The following is a 17,294-nucleotide window of genomic DNA, read 5'->3' as shown; positions in this document are numbered from 1 at the left end:
TTATCGTACAACTCAGCCGTGATAGGCTGACTTATCGTACAACTCAGCCGTGATAGGCTGACTTATCGTACAACTCAGCCATTCGACGGCTGACTTAGTAGCAAAAGATTAATTACTAGAATGTTATTCAGTTACGGCTGACTTATTAAACGATACGGCTGAGTTACATATTTTCAGTTGATGAAGCGGCTGAATTTGGCAGCAATTGTTTTTGCTTTTTAATTACTGTAATGTTTTTTATGTTGTGACTGAGTTATAATCTGTTTGATGGCTGAGTTTTATATAGACTGAGTTATTAATTGTTTGATGGCTGACTTGCCACGTCGGACGCAACATCCATGTCAGCATTCCATGTCATATTTTTTTCTTCCGGAAATACAAAACGTCATTCAATTCTTGTTCTTCAACTGGTAAATAAATGAACTATTTACTTTCTTTTTCACCTTGTTCTTATACTTTTTCTTCATTTTTTTTCTTCACATTGTTCTTCTACTTCTTTTTCACCTTGTCTTTATAATACTACGTACACGTTAGGAAGAGAATAATATTATATCAAATATAATTATCTTACACCCTAATGAATCTTTACCTTCAAATTAAGACAGTTTTGTCGGTTTAGGACTACTTCAGATAGATAACTTGGTCCATTTATTGTTCAAGGACCAGACACCTAATCAGGATGAAGTATGATGGCTTTTGGTCATCTTACCAGCCATTCGTAAGTTTTCTATATACCAGATAGCGTGACCACTTCACTTAGTGCCAGGGTCCCAAGTAGATAGCCTTACTCGTCCAGTTGTGAATGTCTTTGTGTGTATTACCATTTTGAGAGACGACACAAAAGACTAAAACCTTTACTAATACAAATGATGGTGAACGATTCACCAAATATTAGTTAGCTAGACACTAAATGATTCTCCCAGACTAAATTACACATAACTCTAAGTGATTCATCCAAGTTTTAGTATATTTTTTTAACTATGTATATTTCTATTTGCATGAATTTTGTGTCAAGGATTACTTAGTTGATAAATTACTCCATCTGTTTCAAAATATGTGTCATGTATCTTATATCTATTAAATTTAAATTAATTTTTGATATTGTTTTTATGGATTTTGAGCTTAAATGAAGATCATTATGCCAAAATATATATACATTGAAAACCTTAGCGATACTTAATTTGAAACATACAAAAATCTTACTAAAACGACATTTTGTGTGAAACATAAAAATAATATAAAGAATATCTATGTTTTGCCTCTAAATTCTAATTATTTTATATTTTATATTTCATAATTTTATTGGAATAGTTAAGCATTTTTATATATTAGTAAATTATTAAAGTTAATATATAGTTATATACTGTATTACTTAAAAGTTAAAAGTATTAGATACCACATCTAGCTGTCTGAATTGATTAGGCCTAAATTGCGACCCCCCGCCTAACTAAGTTTGATGTAACAATTGAATAATCAACTTACCAAATTTCTTAAATCTTGTCACCAGCTCTGAGTCTTTTGCTTACATTTTAATGCGATTTTTTCTAATAATTATTTGTAGATTAGAAACGGAACCAATGATTAGTTGATTATATAAGTCTATGACCAAATGAAATGATGGGCCAATGTTCTTTTTTTTTTTTGGCGAACAATGATGGCCCAATGTAAAGAAAATTTTAACTTCAGAATGCTATTTAAATATGTACTGTAATCATTATTCTTTTAAATTATTATCTAACTTTTGTTTAGCTGTCTTTGTTAATTAAAGTAATATTGGGTGCACTATAGACTTCCACTCATACTCGATTTACACCTTCCTCCAATTTCTCCACATTGAACTAACAGTAAATTAATGAATTAAACATCAGCTAAATTTTATAATATAAGAACAAAATCGATACAGTTTCGGGGTTTCCTTAATATTACAACACCAACCTTTAAATATATAAATAGATTCAATATAGAAGAAAATGTTAATTTGAAATATAAAATCCTTCAATGTATCTGAAATACTTACAATTTGAACACGAAGTCGGGAGAGATCTTAACTAGTGTACAATGTTTAATTCAAATGTCCTATGAACACAACCATATATTAATACAGAAATATTTTGTTAAAAATGTTGATGTGTCGTCGTCAGAGCGATTTGAAAATTTAATTGCAAATAAGCATCTTAAGATAAATATATTTACAAAAATAAGTTTTTTGATTTATTAAGTGTGCCACTAAAATATATAAGGAAATCTTTATTTTATTATTATTTACATAAATGTGTCATCCCTATATATTAATAGAGAAACATTTTGTTGAAAATGCTGATGTATCGTCGCTAAAGCGATTTGGAGATTTAATTGCAATTAAGCATTTCAAGATAATTTTTTTTTTTTTTGGCAAACATATGTTATCATTCAAAACTGAATAAGTAACATATAGAAGGGTAATGTAGCTTAAAAGACAACAAAGGAGGGTAAACCCCAAAATTTAAAACAGCAAAGAGAGATAGGAGCACATGATGTTAGGGGCTTGAGAGCTATGGACCACAAGCTGGATGGCTTTCTGGAACCTGTGAGATCAAGACATATCAGAGCTACTTACAAGAGCAAGCCAATGGAAGGGAAGGTGGCCACTTTCTTCATTCGAAGATTGGATGGCAAAAAGGCGGACAAAGCTGGCGTTCTCACCGGGGTGGGAAGGACTACTCTAGGTAGAGCTTTGTCAGGGGTTCGAGCAAGGTTGAAAGTGCTCAGGAGACCGGTCAATGCTAACTTGGTGGGGGTTATGAAGATAGGGTAAAGGTGCTTGAAGAGATTGTGGTAATCTGTACTTCTTTGAGTAGAGGTCATAATGCCACGAATCTTCAGGCTGGGCTAAGTGGACTTCAAGAAGTGGATGAATTTCAGATTGAAGAGCATAATCAATAGGCTAGGTAGAGGGAGGAGGCAGATGAAACAGAGGTAATCCTCACCCCGTGGTGGTGGGATCATAATACCAATTTTCATCAAAAATTCTCCTCCCGAAAGTTCAACCCTTAGCGTTGCTGGCAACATGGTTTTTTGAGGACTCTTAAGCCAATCTAGCAACAAAAACGACTTAAGGTTCACTAGCAGTCTTCGAACTAATGGAATCCTTAAGCTTAGTAGTTGTTGACTAGGGTGGGGAAGAGTGGAATGCAGACCAGGCCTAGTTACACTTTGGCACTGAGGCAATCAAATTGTTGGTGATAGGTAGGGTAAAGGTGCAAGGGATGCAGGCAAAAACATAAGTCCGACTAGCGGTTCAGGAATACTAATAGAGCACAACCAAATAATCCTCCAAACCAAAACAAACGACTGGCCTTGACACAATAATTTTTCAAGACAAATAGGTGCATTAATTGTTCTGCTACCGAGGGATACTCGACTTGACCAAGCAGGGTAAATTGACACTAACCAACTTGAGCTTGGTATGTAGTTATACTCGGGTCTAAGGGACTTCCAAGAAAGATATGAACCATATTTTTTCCAAAGGAAACTAAACTCCAGGGTTCCAAGATAAGAGTGAGATATAAACCTGGGCCAGAGGAATAATAAGAGAACAAAGGAGGATGCCGAGGATAAAGGTTGCTTTGTCGTCTCCGGCGTCAAAACAGAGCTCTCGTCCAACTGCAGCCAAGTAAACTCTTTGGTGAGGGGATCAAAATCCGAGGAACGGTGAGATGTTGCGGTTTATAGTGAGATTAGACGGTAAGAAAGACATGAACCAAGGATAATGGGGCAATCATAGCTCTCAGAGACGGTAACAAGTGGCTGGGATCTCGATGGGGCAAGCTCACAGAGAAGAGACACCGGATGCGGAGGAGAGGGAGGGGGTTGAAGCTTGAGCATGGTCGGAGATGAGATCTGGAATCTCAAGGGTTCTCCGATGAAGCCAAAACGAGGACCAAACAGACTAAAGAGAACAAGGGAGCAGCAGAAATGAAAAAACGATGACCCAGCGACGCCGATCGGACTCGACGCCGCTGGGAGAGGATGCCTCGGTGGTTGTGCCAGAGAGAGGGTGGCTAGAAGTATCTCAAGATAAACATATTTACATAAATAAGTCTTTTTAATTATTAAATGTGCCATTAAAATATACAAGGAAATCTTTATTTTATTATTATTTACATAAATGTGTCATTAGAATATATAAGGTAATTTTTCTTTCTATTAGTTTTTTTAAAATGAAAGACTTCATCAACTATTAAAAAAAGAAAATATAGTTAATAATTTAATTATCATTTTCATAACATATTTAATTATTTAAAGTAAATTGCATTTCATAAACTATTAAAAAATTTATTCATCTTTTTAACATTTTGAAATATAAAACTTATTTTCCGATTTTTAAAAATTTGATGACTATTCAAGTACTCCCTCTATTTCACAATAAATGTCATTTTGACACATTTTCCACAAAATAAGAAAATATTAAAATATACATATATGCCCTTATTCAATAAATGTTTAATGGGATAATTTAGTCGTAAATTAAAGATAAAACTAGAAAATCTAACGACAAAAATGCATTGAAAATATAAAATAATGCATTGGAAATGTAAAATGATATTCTTTGTGAAACAAAAATAAAATTCTAAAATGACACTCTTTATGAAACAAAAGCAGTATAGATTAAAAATTAATTATTATAATAATCTTAAAAATAAATAACATTATCACAATTATCACAATAATTAATATTATTTTTCACAATTCACGGTTGATATATATTTTTACACCAAATAATTAAATGTAAATTTGAATAAATAAAAAAATTATGTGTAAAATTATTATTATAACACTTTAAATTCTAAATAATAATTTCTTTGAGTTGATTTATGCTGCAAATAGTACTGGTTATTACTTAGTTAGTTATTATTAGTGATTGGTTCAGTCCAATGTAATAATAATAAAAATTTCCTTATATTACTGTTTTCAATTACGTATGCTTTGTATGTACTATGTACTAGTAGTAAATACGTTTTATGGGGATTCTGATTTTTATAATTTTTGTTTCTTCTGTAGAAACACATGAAACCAACCAGTCCGTATAATTAAACTTTAGTCCATGACTTAGGCTACGTAGGTATGGAACCGAAATTTAATAATACTAGATATATATATATATATATATATATATATATCTAGTAGTTTTATAAATTTCACGTCGTGTGACTATTAGTAGTAATATTAACATCCTTCGACAATACATATATGCATAATGCATGAAGATGTGATAGTATAAAACTCCAACAACCCATAACATTGCACCGTAGTTCCATAAATACAACACAATTCCCCATACAAAGAAACATATTTTCTTACATCACGCAATTGAAAGTTCCCGTTATACTTTTAAATGTCGGTCATTCATATTTTAACAGAAAATGGGAAATTAATCCAACTTTTATAAATTAAAGTCTCATAATGAAAAAAAAAAACTTATATAACCCATATTGTCTATTTTCGATAATTTTTTAAGTAGACATTAACATGATGAAAGAAAAAAAGAACTCAACCGAAAGCATGTACTCCAATAATATTTTAGAGTAAATTGAAACTCTACCATACATATCAAAACTAGAAATCAAACTGTATTGATGTTAACATACAAATCCTAGTTACATAAATATTTACTTCTCTATGAGTTTAGTTAAAAAAAATAGTATAAATTTACAAATATGTGTGTTGATTGAAATCTTTTTTTTTCTGCGATTAAGATTGAGATCTAATCTGTTTCTATATATAAATAAATGGGATCTGCTGTTAAAAATTAAGAAAAGAAATGGGATCTAAAATGAATAGTTTTATTCTTTTAATAATTCCCCAAAAAAAAAAGAAAAAAAAAAAATCAAAACCCGCTAAACAAGCCAGAAGGGCATAGGCAACAAACTGTCGGGGAACTCTGACAGAGGGAAGAGAAATGCATGAGACTAGCAAAAATAAAAGAGAAGAGAGAGGGTAAAACAGTAATTTAAACAACTCACAGTTGTTGTTTTGTTACACGTTGATTGATTTCGTTGATTCTTGTCTTCTTCGCCACTGTTTCCGACTCCTCTCGTGTTATATTTATAAAGTCCCTTCCAAAACAAAACACACACACACACTTAAGCCAAACGTCACAAATCCAAAAAATCCCAAAATCGATTCGTTTATTTTCTTCTCTAGAGAGATCTACGGATAGAGAATGAGAGAACCGTCGATGGAGAGAGAGAACGGAGGAACATTAACTGCGGCGACAACTACGACAACGACGACGGCGGTGACTTCTCCTCCTTCTATGACGGTTTCTTCACCGCGTCAAGCTTTAGTTGAGAGATTGAAAGATTATGGACAAGAAGATATTTTCTCTCTTTGGGATGAACTCTCACCTGACGAAAAAGATTTTCTCGTTAGAGATATTGAGGTTTTTCTTGATTTTTCATTAATCTTTTTCAAGATTCGTAGTTTAGATTTTGGATCTCAGATTTGTTTGTTTTTTTTTCTTTTAAATCAGAATTTGGATCTTCCAAGAATAGATCGGATCATCAGATGTTCACTTCACTCTCAAGGTTTTATTTATATTTTATTATATATATATATATATATACTCTGTTTATGTTATTTTGCTTCATCCTAATTACATGCATTGTTGTCATTTCAATTGTTTCCGGTCAAATAGGTTTACCGGTGGCGGCGATTGAACCGGTACCGGAGAATTGGGTGTCTACGGTAGATGGAAGAACAATGGAAGATAGAGAGAAATGGTGGAAGATGGGATTAAAAACTATCTATGAAGGCAAATTGGGTGTTGTTCTTTTATCTGGTGGACAGGTATAATAATTTTTAATTACTTAATTAATAATGAGATTTGTCTTTTAAGCTTTTAACTAGTTTTATAATTAAGTAGAGGAGTAGTGCTAGTAAGATGATTCTCTTGTTGATGGTTGAGATAGGTGTTGGTTTTGGAATAATAATGCTGCTACCTAACTTTAAAAAGTTTTGAATTAATGGATGATGATACGACTTTAGTGTAGTCTTGTACTTTATATAATTGCTATATGGTTTTAAAACGGAAACTAAAGTGTTGTTATGTAGGGTTTTTATTATATTGGCAAAATAGTAATCATGATTAATTTCAAAACAGATCACTGTCGGTGGTAGTTGTGGTGCATTTTAATTTCTTATTTTTTTTGTTGAGTTAATTGTGTTTTCTTCTAGGAGGAACCTTCTTGCTTAATTATAAGGATGATGATCACGTGATCTCAAAAGATGCTTTTATAGGATTCCGTAATTTTTATTATATATTTTTGTACATTTTAATTCTCATTTAGGATGCTCTGTTTCGTGTGATGTAAGGAAGGTTGGAAAAAATATATCTGATTATAAAGATATGTGCTGCTTGATGATTTACTTAGTTGCAGAGATTTTTGCAACCTTGCAGTGTTTCATTTAGTACATTTCTCAAGTGATCTGATATATGAACATGGGTTGGTTATGAAACTAATGTAGGGAACAAGGCTTGGAAGCTCAGATCCAAAAGGATGTTTCAGTGAGTACTTCTCTGTTTTGTGTTTCCTCTGTTCAATCTTATATCTTTTAGCTGAATGCAATGTACTAAACCAAAGTCTCCCTGGTGCTTATATCTACGGTTGCTTACAAAGTAGTTATTTCCATTTCAGATATCGGACTTCCATCAGGGAAATCGCTCTTTCAGATACAAGCAGAGAGAATCTTGTGTGTTCAAAGACTTGCTGCTCAAGTAGTGAGTGAAGGTGAGAGTGAGACTCTCATGACTTCTGCTACATTCCAATGTTTACCGTTACACCAAATTTGACACACTTTTTTCGTATAATATTTTACGTTCAGGTCCAGTTCGTCCAGTTACAATACACTGGTATATTATGACTAGTCCATTTACTGATGAAGCCACACGAAAATATTTCTCGAGTCACAAATACTTTGGTCTTGAACCAGATCAAGTAAGATGCTTCTTAATTATTTGTATGAACATTCTTTGATGCTGTTCCCTTCGTTTCTTAGACCAATCTTGATCAATACTTTTACTACAGATCAGTTTTTTCCAACAAGGTACTTTGCCTTGCATTACAAAGGATGGAAAGTTTATCATGGAGACACCTTTCAGTGTATGTTCAATAAACAAAAATAAGTATCTTCAGTTCGTTTAATATTGTAAAGTAATTGGCTTAATGAGTTTAGTTACCTATCATTAACACAGCTAGCAAAAGCTCCAGATGGGAACGGTGGAGTCTATGCAGGTATGTTTACCAAACTTTTGTTCTGTTCTTTACCATCATACATATTTTTCAAACCGTTGCTGTTTCTGATCCGAGATTTTTACAGCGCTAAAGTGTTCAAGGCTATTAGAGGATATGGCTTCTAGGGGGATTAAATATGTGGATTGCTATGGCGTTGACAATGTCCTGGTTAGCTCTCTAGTGTAATCTTGAGTCTTGACATGTGCTTGTTTCTTCAACGTGGTCATGGTTGTAATGTGGAATCTTGGAAAGCAGGTTCGAGTAGCTGATCCTACTTTTCTTGGATACTTTATCGACAAAGGGGCTGCTTCGGCTGCAAAAGTTGTGCGCAAGGTATATAAGATCATAAAATCTCACTGGTTCAGAGAGATTTTAATTAAGACTAAAACTTCATCTTCTTTATAATTTTGTATGGATAAAACAGGCATACCCTCAAGAACAGGTAGGAGTATTTGTAAGAAGAGGCAAAGGCGGACCATTGACAGTAGTGGAGTACAGTGAACTTGATCAGTCTATGGCTTCCGCTATTAATCAACGAACAGGACGTCTTCAATATTGTTGGAGTAACGTAAAATCCCTTTCTCTTCTTCTTATTGTTATGAATTCTCATCCAATATTATGAAACTTTTTTTGTGTAACATCTTGCGTAGGTGTGCTTACACATGTTCACTTTAGATTTCCTTAATCAAGTCGCGACCGGCCTAGAAAAAGACAGCGTGTAAGCTCTCTCTACAAATTACAATGGAATCCCGCAATCAAAAATGTTATTAAATTGTTGTATTATTTGGCAGCTACCATTTGGCGGAGAAGAAGATACCATCTATGAATGGATACACAATGGGACTGAAACTAGAACAATTCATTTTCGATTCCTTTCCATATGCTCCTTCAACCGCACTCTTTGAGGTATATAGTATTTAATTCATTGACATAAAACACTAACTAAAAGACAAAAATATGAAGATATTGAACTGAGCAATGTGTAGGTGTTGAGGGAAGAAGAGTTTGCACCAGTGAAGAACGTGAGCGGATCAAATTTCGATACACCGGAGAGTGCGAGGCTTTTGGTACTAAGGCTACACACACGTTGGGTTATAGCAGCTGGTGGATTTCTAACACATTCAGTGCCTCTATATGCAACTGGTAACTCTCAAAACAAATCTTCTCTCATTACAGTGTTTTTATTTATTTCTTTTTCTCATATGCACATATACATCAAATAAATGTTAGGTGTTGAGGTTTCACCATTGTGCTCATACGCCGGAGAAAATCTTGAAGCTATCTGTCGAGGAAGAACGTTTCATGCACCTTGTGAAATTTCCCTCTAATGATGTTTTTGTTTTGTCTTTGGGGTACTAAAATGTTTTCTTCATTTTCATTTGCTTTTTTGTTTTCCGGCTGTGGTTTATATATGAACTTACTATCTTCCCATGAGATAGAGAGAGAGAGAGAGAGAGAGAGAGAGAGAGAGAGAGAGAGAGAGAGAGAGAGAGAGAGAGTCAAAGAGGTCTTGGCGTTTTGTATCCATTGTAACATATCTAATAAATTTTCTGTTGGTTTTTTGAATCTTTTAGGTATAGTTTTGGAGATGAGTCACTTAAGATGAGTCTCTCCAACCAATATTAAGTTAATTTATTCCAATTGTAGAAACTAGTTTTTGATGATTTCTAATTGAACCCAAATAATTAAAAAGAAAGAACGTAGATGATAATAAAAACCCATCAAGAGATTGTCAATTTGGACCCGCACAATGTGGCAACTGGCAAATGCAAATGATGCTGATCGGTTTTATGCTTTTAAACCAAAATCAAACTAAACCAAAGCAAACCAATAAATGCCCTAGGTCCCGAACTATATATAATGTCTCCGTCTGATCAACAAAATACAACAACGATCATGAATAGTGAAAAACTATTGATTCCATCCCAATTGATCTCTTTCACGAGATCTTCTCGAGATTGCCTTCAAAGTCAGTCCGGAGGTGTTGTTGCGTTTCAAAGCAATGGGCGTCCATACTTGGCCGTCAAGATTTCACTGAGCTGTTCCTGACCAGGTCTTCGACTCGTCCACGTCTCTTATTCGCCGTCAAACGTTCTGGCGATGAATGGCTCTTCTACTCGTCGTCTCACCCTCAGAATCCATATAAGAAGTCTACTGTAGTATCCCTCGATTTTCATACCAAGTTCCATCGAAGCCGAAGTAATTGTATTTGTATCTATGCCTCTGGTTTGTTCTATTTTTCAGATGTGCAGATCTCAAAACATAACGGTGAGGATTCAGTGCCTGTGATATGTAACCCACTCACGGGACGGTATGCGATCTTACCTAAACGTCTGAAAACGGACAGCCAGCCGAGAAGCTTTTTTGGGTTTGATCCAGTTGACAAGCAACCGAGAAGCTTTTTTGGGTTTGATCCAGTTGACAAGCAATTCAAGGTATTACTCATGAACGGTACAGTTAATAATGAAACGGTTCATCATATCCTGACACTAGGAGCTGGAAAAATGAGGTGGAGGAAGATCCAGTGTCCCTTTACCCATAAGCCTTATGGTGAAGGGATATGCATCAATGGGGTTTTGTATTGCTTAGCTCATCCAACTGGTAAAAGTAATGACGTTATTGTTTGCTTTGATGTTAGGTCTGAGAAATTTAAGTATATTAGAGCACCATCCTTTGATCAGTTGATAAACTATAAAGGTTAATTAGGTGGGATTATAATGAAGTGTGAATATGATAATAATTATTGTGCATGGCGTACCCGTGAGTTATGTATGTGGGTTCTAGAAGATGCCGAGAAACAAGAATGGTCGGAATGTGTCTTCCGTTTTCCGGATGATGGATTCTGCAAACATCTTTCCGTTGTTGGGATAACTGCTACAAGTGAAATTGTTTTGTGGGAGAGCTGGTCGTCATATAAGTCTTATGTTATCTACTTCAGTCCCGAGAGGAAAACTTTCCAAAATGTTATCTTCGCAGGCACTGGATCTATTTGTGGTAGGGTTTATGCCTTTGTAGACCATATAGATGATCTTAGTGTTAACGATGCAAAGCAACTCAAGTCAAGCATTTATGATCTTAGGATCTCAGAAGCGTTTATGAGCATTAACAAATTTGATGCTTTGTGTCGTTTAGATGATGATTTATAATATTTATGTGTCAAAACGTGATTCCTTCCCTTGCTCCTCAAGTCAGCTAAAAAAAGCTCTCGTTTTGATACAAGTTGTATTCTCTCTATGTAAACATCAATTATTTATCAAAGAAATTCTTAAGAAACTAAGTTTTTATTCAAGTCAGAGCCATGGCTGAAATCGTCTGTATTTAACTCTCTCTCTCTATCTTGCCTGCGAGTGTGACATTTTTCTTTCATTTACAGGTTTCGTGTGAGCTTTATTACTCTTGTTTTTATTTTTTTGGTTAGCATTTTAGTCTCGGGTAATTGTGTTACACGTTACTTGGGAGCAAACTAATGTGTTATCAAAAGTTCTTTTAAGATTCTATACTATTCGTGAAGCTTATAGTTTTATTATATCGTTTTTTCGCCTTGAGTATTCCCAAGGTTTTTGATTTTCCTTTCAGGACTTCAAGAACATTAGCTGTATTTTACTTAGGTAATCCAAGTGGTGAAAGTTCTGATGTGGTAGTTTGCTTTGATGTTATGCCTATGATAGTCCATGGGATTATAGTTTATTGCGTTGCTGTGAGTTACATCTGTGGGTTCTAGAGGATTTCGACAAACAGGGATGGTCTAAACATGACTATCCTCTTTCGGAGAATGAAAATATCAATTGTCTTGATGTTGTTGGGATGACTGCTACAGGTGAAAGTGTTTTGTTCCAAGGCCGCGAGATCTAAGCCTGATGTTTTTTACTTCAATCCTGAGAGGAACAGTCTCCATCATGTTGGAGCTGACCGTGGTTATGTTTATATCTTTGTAGACCATATCGATGATCTTAGTCTTAACGATAAGCATCTCGAGTCAAGCATCTTTGATATTAGCAACATTGGATCGTTTGACAACATTAACAAATTTGATGCTTTGTGTCGTTTAGATTATAATATATAGGTTTCCAAACTTGATTGCTTCCCTTGCTCCTCAAGTCAAGAGAAAAATCTCTCTATTTTCTATTAGTAGTTGTATTCTCTCTCTGTAAACATTAAGTTATCAAAAGGTTCTTAATAAATCAAGTTTTTATTCAAGAAGTTGTCTCAGCTATTTATGCATGTGAGAGAGAGAGAGTAAAGAAAAAAATATGTGACAGGTCTGTGTGAGCTTTATCAATCTGTTACGGTCTCTCATGCTATTTTTGAATGTGAAAAATATGTGACAGGATTGTGCGATTTTTTTTGTGTGTAGTCAAAGTGTAAGCTTTTATCAATCTGTTACGGTCTCTCATGCTAGATGAAATCACGCAAAATAGTTTGAAGCTGGATCTGGAAAAATATGAGATTGTGAACTTCTTTCTAATTTTTCTATCACACATCAAAGATTGGATAATAAGTTGTTCGGGGGTTCAAATTTCAAAGGTTACAAGATCATCTACCATTCTTTTCATCGAGGTTCTTTCTTCAGGGTCTACTAGAAATTGAGGTATAAGAAACCACAGTATCACAACTCTAACTTCAAAGATTATTATACCAGAGGAGACCACTCTACTCTATAAAATAAGTATCAAAAAGACGACACAATGAGAATACTTAAGTGGTTAAAGCCCATGTTTCTTGGGCTTTAGGTTAGTTCAGACCCTGAAAATTTCCTTATATAATAAACCTAGAGTCTCTGCGATTTGTGATTTATCCGTCCGAATTCGATAAAGGTACAACGAGGATCATGAATAGAGAAGAAAACTCAGATTCCATCCCTATGATGTCATTCTTGAGATACTCTACAGGTTGCCTATAAAGTCAATCGGGAGGTTTCGCTGCGTCTCGAAGCTATGGCGGTCAATGCTTCACAAGCCATATTTCACCAAGTTATTCTTTACCAGGTCCTCGGGTCGTCCATGTCTCTTACTTGGGATCCGGAAACACCGTGAGTGGAGCTTCTTCTCGGTGCCTCAGCCTCAGAATCATTATGGGAATTCTTCGTCTTATGTAGTAGCAGCTGATTTTCATATCAAGTGCTCCTTAGACAATAGCCTCTGCGCTAAGTTTAGATATGCCTCTGGTTTGCCCCATTTGTCCAAGTATGCAGCTCTCATGTAATGATGAGGATGGAACAGGTGTCATATGTAACCCTATTACGGGACAGTTTGAGATCTTACATCGTTTGAGATTAGGAACTGGCCATCGTCGTACCCGGGTCCAAAGAGGTCCCATCACGTACAAAGACCATCATGGTGGTCTTATAGGGTTTGATCCAATTGGGGGGCAATTCAAGGTATTGTCCATGAACAATATAGTTAAAAATGAAACTGTTCGTTATATTCTGACATTAGGAACTGATCAAAAAGAGAGATGGAGGAAGATCGAGTGTCCCTTCAACCATGATGATAAATATGGAGGGGTATGCGTCAATGGAATATTGTATTACATAGCTTACGACCCTGATGAACGAGTACATCTTTTAGGTTGCTTCGATGTTAGGTCTGAGAAGTTTAAGTTTTTAACTCTAAGCGGCGGTAGATATGGTTTGTGGACTACATTGATAAATTATAAAGGTAAATTAGGTGTGATTAATTGGAGTTATGGTGACCATGGTGGATTTCCAATAGAATTATGTATGTGGGTTCTAGAGGATCTCGAGAAACAGGAATGGTCGAAATATGCCTACACTTTGAAGGCTGATAACACAGTCGTTAAGGTTGACTACGATCTTTCTGTTGTTGGGGCGACTGCTTCAGGTGACATTGTTTTGGCCAAGGAAAGTGCATATAAACCTTTTTATGTTTTCTACTTTAATCCCGAAAGGAACCATCTTCTAAGTGTTGAAATCCAAGGTCTTGGAGAAGACCATGATCGCATTGAGTATCATCCAGTTTGCGTCTTTGTAGACCATGTGGAGGATCTTCAGTTTAATATTAGGAGTGATAAAAAAATGAAAAAAACAAGAATAGAACAGAGAGACAAAAAGTATTTTGCTTTATTGCATATTGCTTCGATGTATACAAAGAGATACAGAGGTTTGTTTAAATAGACTAAGCACACATTGTCGTTGCCCTATAGCTGGCAACCCTATCACTGTCACCTAGAGTCTGCAATAGTCCAAAACGATTGTACAAGGCAGGTGGGAGCTTACTAAAACCTTCACTTTTGGCAGCTTGTACAACACACACCATATTACCGTTGCTGACTGTAGATTGAACATTGGCATTGGGCTTTGCAGGTTTGTTGTTGGGCTTGATAACACTTGAGACCTTGGTTGCAGACTTTGTTTTGCTGGGAAGCAAAGTGATCTTGCTTTTACCCCCCTTCAAACTTGAGGTGAGTGGAACACCAACTCCAAGTTTGTCTCTCAGTAAAGTGAACGCCTGCTTGGGTAAGGACTTGGTGAATATGTCAGCGATTTGGAGAGCTGCAGGGACGTGGCGAGTTTCAATGTAACCAAGAGCGACTCTCTCTCTGATGTAGTGCCAGTCGGTTTCAAAATGTTTGGTTCTGGCATGAAAGGCCGGATTGGTTGTCAAGTGAACTGCAGAGAGGTTATCACAGTGAAGAATTGCAGGACCTCTTTGAGACACATGAAGGTCTTTGAGAAGGGAAGCAATCCAAGTGAGTTCTGCAGCTGTTTCCGCCATTGCTCTGTATTCGGCCTCAGTCGAAGAGCGAGCAACGGTTTGTTGACGTTTTGCACTCCATGAGATGATGTTGGTGTTGAGAAACGTACAAAAACCAGTAGTAGACCTTCTTGTTTCTTTGCAGCCTGCCCAATCACTATCACTATACGCAAGCACTGGAGGAAAGCTTGTTTTGTTGAGACGCAATCCAAACGTGGTTGTGCCTCTTATATATCTCAGTATCCTTTTGAGAAGACCAAAATCTGCCATTGTTGGTGTATGCATTCGTTGACACATAAAATTGACTGCAAATTGAATGTCTGGCCTTGTCAGGGTGAGATACTGTAATTTACCAGCAAAACTTCGAAAATACGATGGTTCAGGGAAGAGTTCATCCCCTGTTTTATTTGCTGGCAATTGCAGAGGCAGTGGTGTTGCCATAGGGTTACACGCAGCCATCCCTGCTTGATGTAAAATGTCTTCAGCATACTTGGTTTGGCTGAGAAACATCCCCTCTGAAGTGATCTGCACTTGAACTCCAAGAAAGTAATGCAAACATCCGAGATCCTTCATGGAAAACTGTTGTCCAAGAGTTTCAACAAGATGAGCTAAGAGTTCCTTATTACTTCCTGTTAGGATGATATCATCCACATATAAGAGAAGCACCAGAGTATCACCATTATGATGATAGACAAACAAGGATGGATCAACCTTGCTACAAGTAAAACCATATTCAAGTAGAAAGGTACTGAATTTATCAAACCAGGCCCTTGGAGCTTGTTTGAGGCCATAGATAGCTTTGTCTAGCTTGCATACATGGGAAGGATGCTGTGGATCTTCAAAGCCAGGAAGCTGTTCCATATAGATGTCCTCATGAAGATCTCCATGGAGAAATGCACTCTTGACATCAAGTTGAGTAATTGGCCAATCTTTTGTTGTAGCCACACTAAGAACTATCCTTATTGTTGCAGTTCGAACAACAGGACTAAATGTTTCAAGGAAATCCACACCTTCCTCTTGATGATACCCTTTGGCAACCAATCTGGCTTTAAATTTGTCAAGAGACCCATCTGCATTAAGCTTGATGCGAAACACCCATTTGCAACCAATGATGTTCATAGTTGGTAAAGGTGGTACCAAGTGCCATGTCCGACATGCTCGTTGATTAGACATCTCCTCACCCATTGCATTAGTCCACCGTGGGTCTTTCAAAGCCTCAGCTACTGTTTTTGGCTCGCTAGGTTTGTGAGGGTTAGCCATGAGTAAGTACTTTGGGTTTGGCTTTCTGATCCCTTCTTTGCCTCTTGTTGCCATCGGATGAGCATTTGCAGGTTGAACTGATTGTTGAGTAGTTTCCTGATTGTCTTCGAGTTGTGCTTCTTCAGAGAAATCCTCAGAGACTTCTGCATTACTGTTATGCTCAGTGATCGATTCCTCTGTATCACTTGCAGAGGAACCCTCAGAAGTTTCTGTAATGTCGTTATGCTCTGACTCCTCTGTTGAGTTTGCAGGCTCCATTTCTGCAACTGATGATAGAGGCTTTTGCAAGAAGATTGCCGAAGAATCAGATTGGGGAACAATCACAGTAGTCTGAGTAGCTGCTTTCCAGGCTTGTAACAATGCAGATGGGTAAGTGGGCAGCAGGTGATTATACTTACTCTGAAATGGGAAGAAGCTCTCATCAAAAATCACATGACGACTAATATACACACGTCCTGTTGGAGGATATAGGCACCTATAGCCCTTGTAAGCTGCATTGTAGCCTAAAAACACACATTGCAATGAACGTGGTTCAAACTTATGAGCCGTATAAGGACGTAAACAAGGATAGCAGGCACTGCCAAACACTCTAAGCGACGTATAATCCGGTTTTTATTGAAACAGGATTTCATAGGGTGATCGAAGACTGAGTGAAGTAGCTGGTAGCAGATTGCAGAGATAATTAGCTGTGAAGAAACTTTCAACCCAGAACTGAAGTGGGACATGACTATGAAACATCATTAATCGACTCAGTTCAATGAAATGTCGATGTTTGCGTTCTGCAACTCCATTTTGTTGTGGAGTGTGAGGACATGAGATTTGATGTTTGATTCCACACTGACCTAGATGTTGCTTGAATTTGCCACTGATGAATTCACCCCCTCCATCACTTTGAAAAATTTTAATCTTCTTATCAAACTGATTTTCAACTTGTTTTTGAAACAACAGAAATATGTTGTAGAAATCAGACTTGAACTTGAGTGGGAAGAACCAGCTGAATCGAGAAAAATCATCAATAAATACCACATAGTACTTGAAACCTTGTACA

General features: G+C 36.2%; 1 protein-coding gene across 1 annotated transcript; it reads left to right on the top strand.

Annotated features, from left to right (window-relative positions):
* LOC104741712 (UDP-N-acetylglucosamine diphosphorylase 1) lies at positions 6,092 to 9,833 on the top strand. The gene is made up of 15 exons (XM_010462613.2): positions 6,092 to 6,421; positions 6,512 to 6,566; positions 6,677 to 6,828; positions 7,507 to 7,546; positions 7,677 to 7,769; positions 7,864 to 7,976; positions 8,067 to 8,141; positions 8,234 to 8,273; positions 8,359 to 8,441; positions 8,529 to 8,606; positions 8,698 to 8,841; positions 8,924 to 8,991; positions 9,065 to 9,179; positions 9,260 to 9,416; positions 9,504 to 9,833. The coding sequence occupies exons 1-15, from the start codon at positions 6,203 to 6,205 to the stop codon at positions 9,599 to 9,601; spliced, it is 1,530 nt and encodes a 509-aa protein (XP_010460915.1). The 5' UTR covers positions 6,092 to 6,202; the 3' UTR covers positions 9,602 to 9,833.

Source organism: Camelina sativa, chromosome 14 (genome assembly GCF_000633955.1).
Source record: "Camelina sativa cultivar DH55 chromosome 14, Cs, whole genome shotgun sequence".
In the NCBI taxonomy this organism is placed as follows: domain Eukaryota; kingdom Viridiplantae; phylum Streptophyta; class Magnoliopsida; order Brassicales; family Brassicaceae; genus Camelina; species Camelina sativa.
This window is presented reverse-complemented; position numbering and strand designations above follow the sequence as displayed.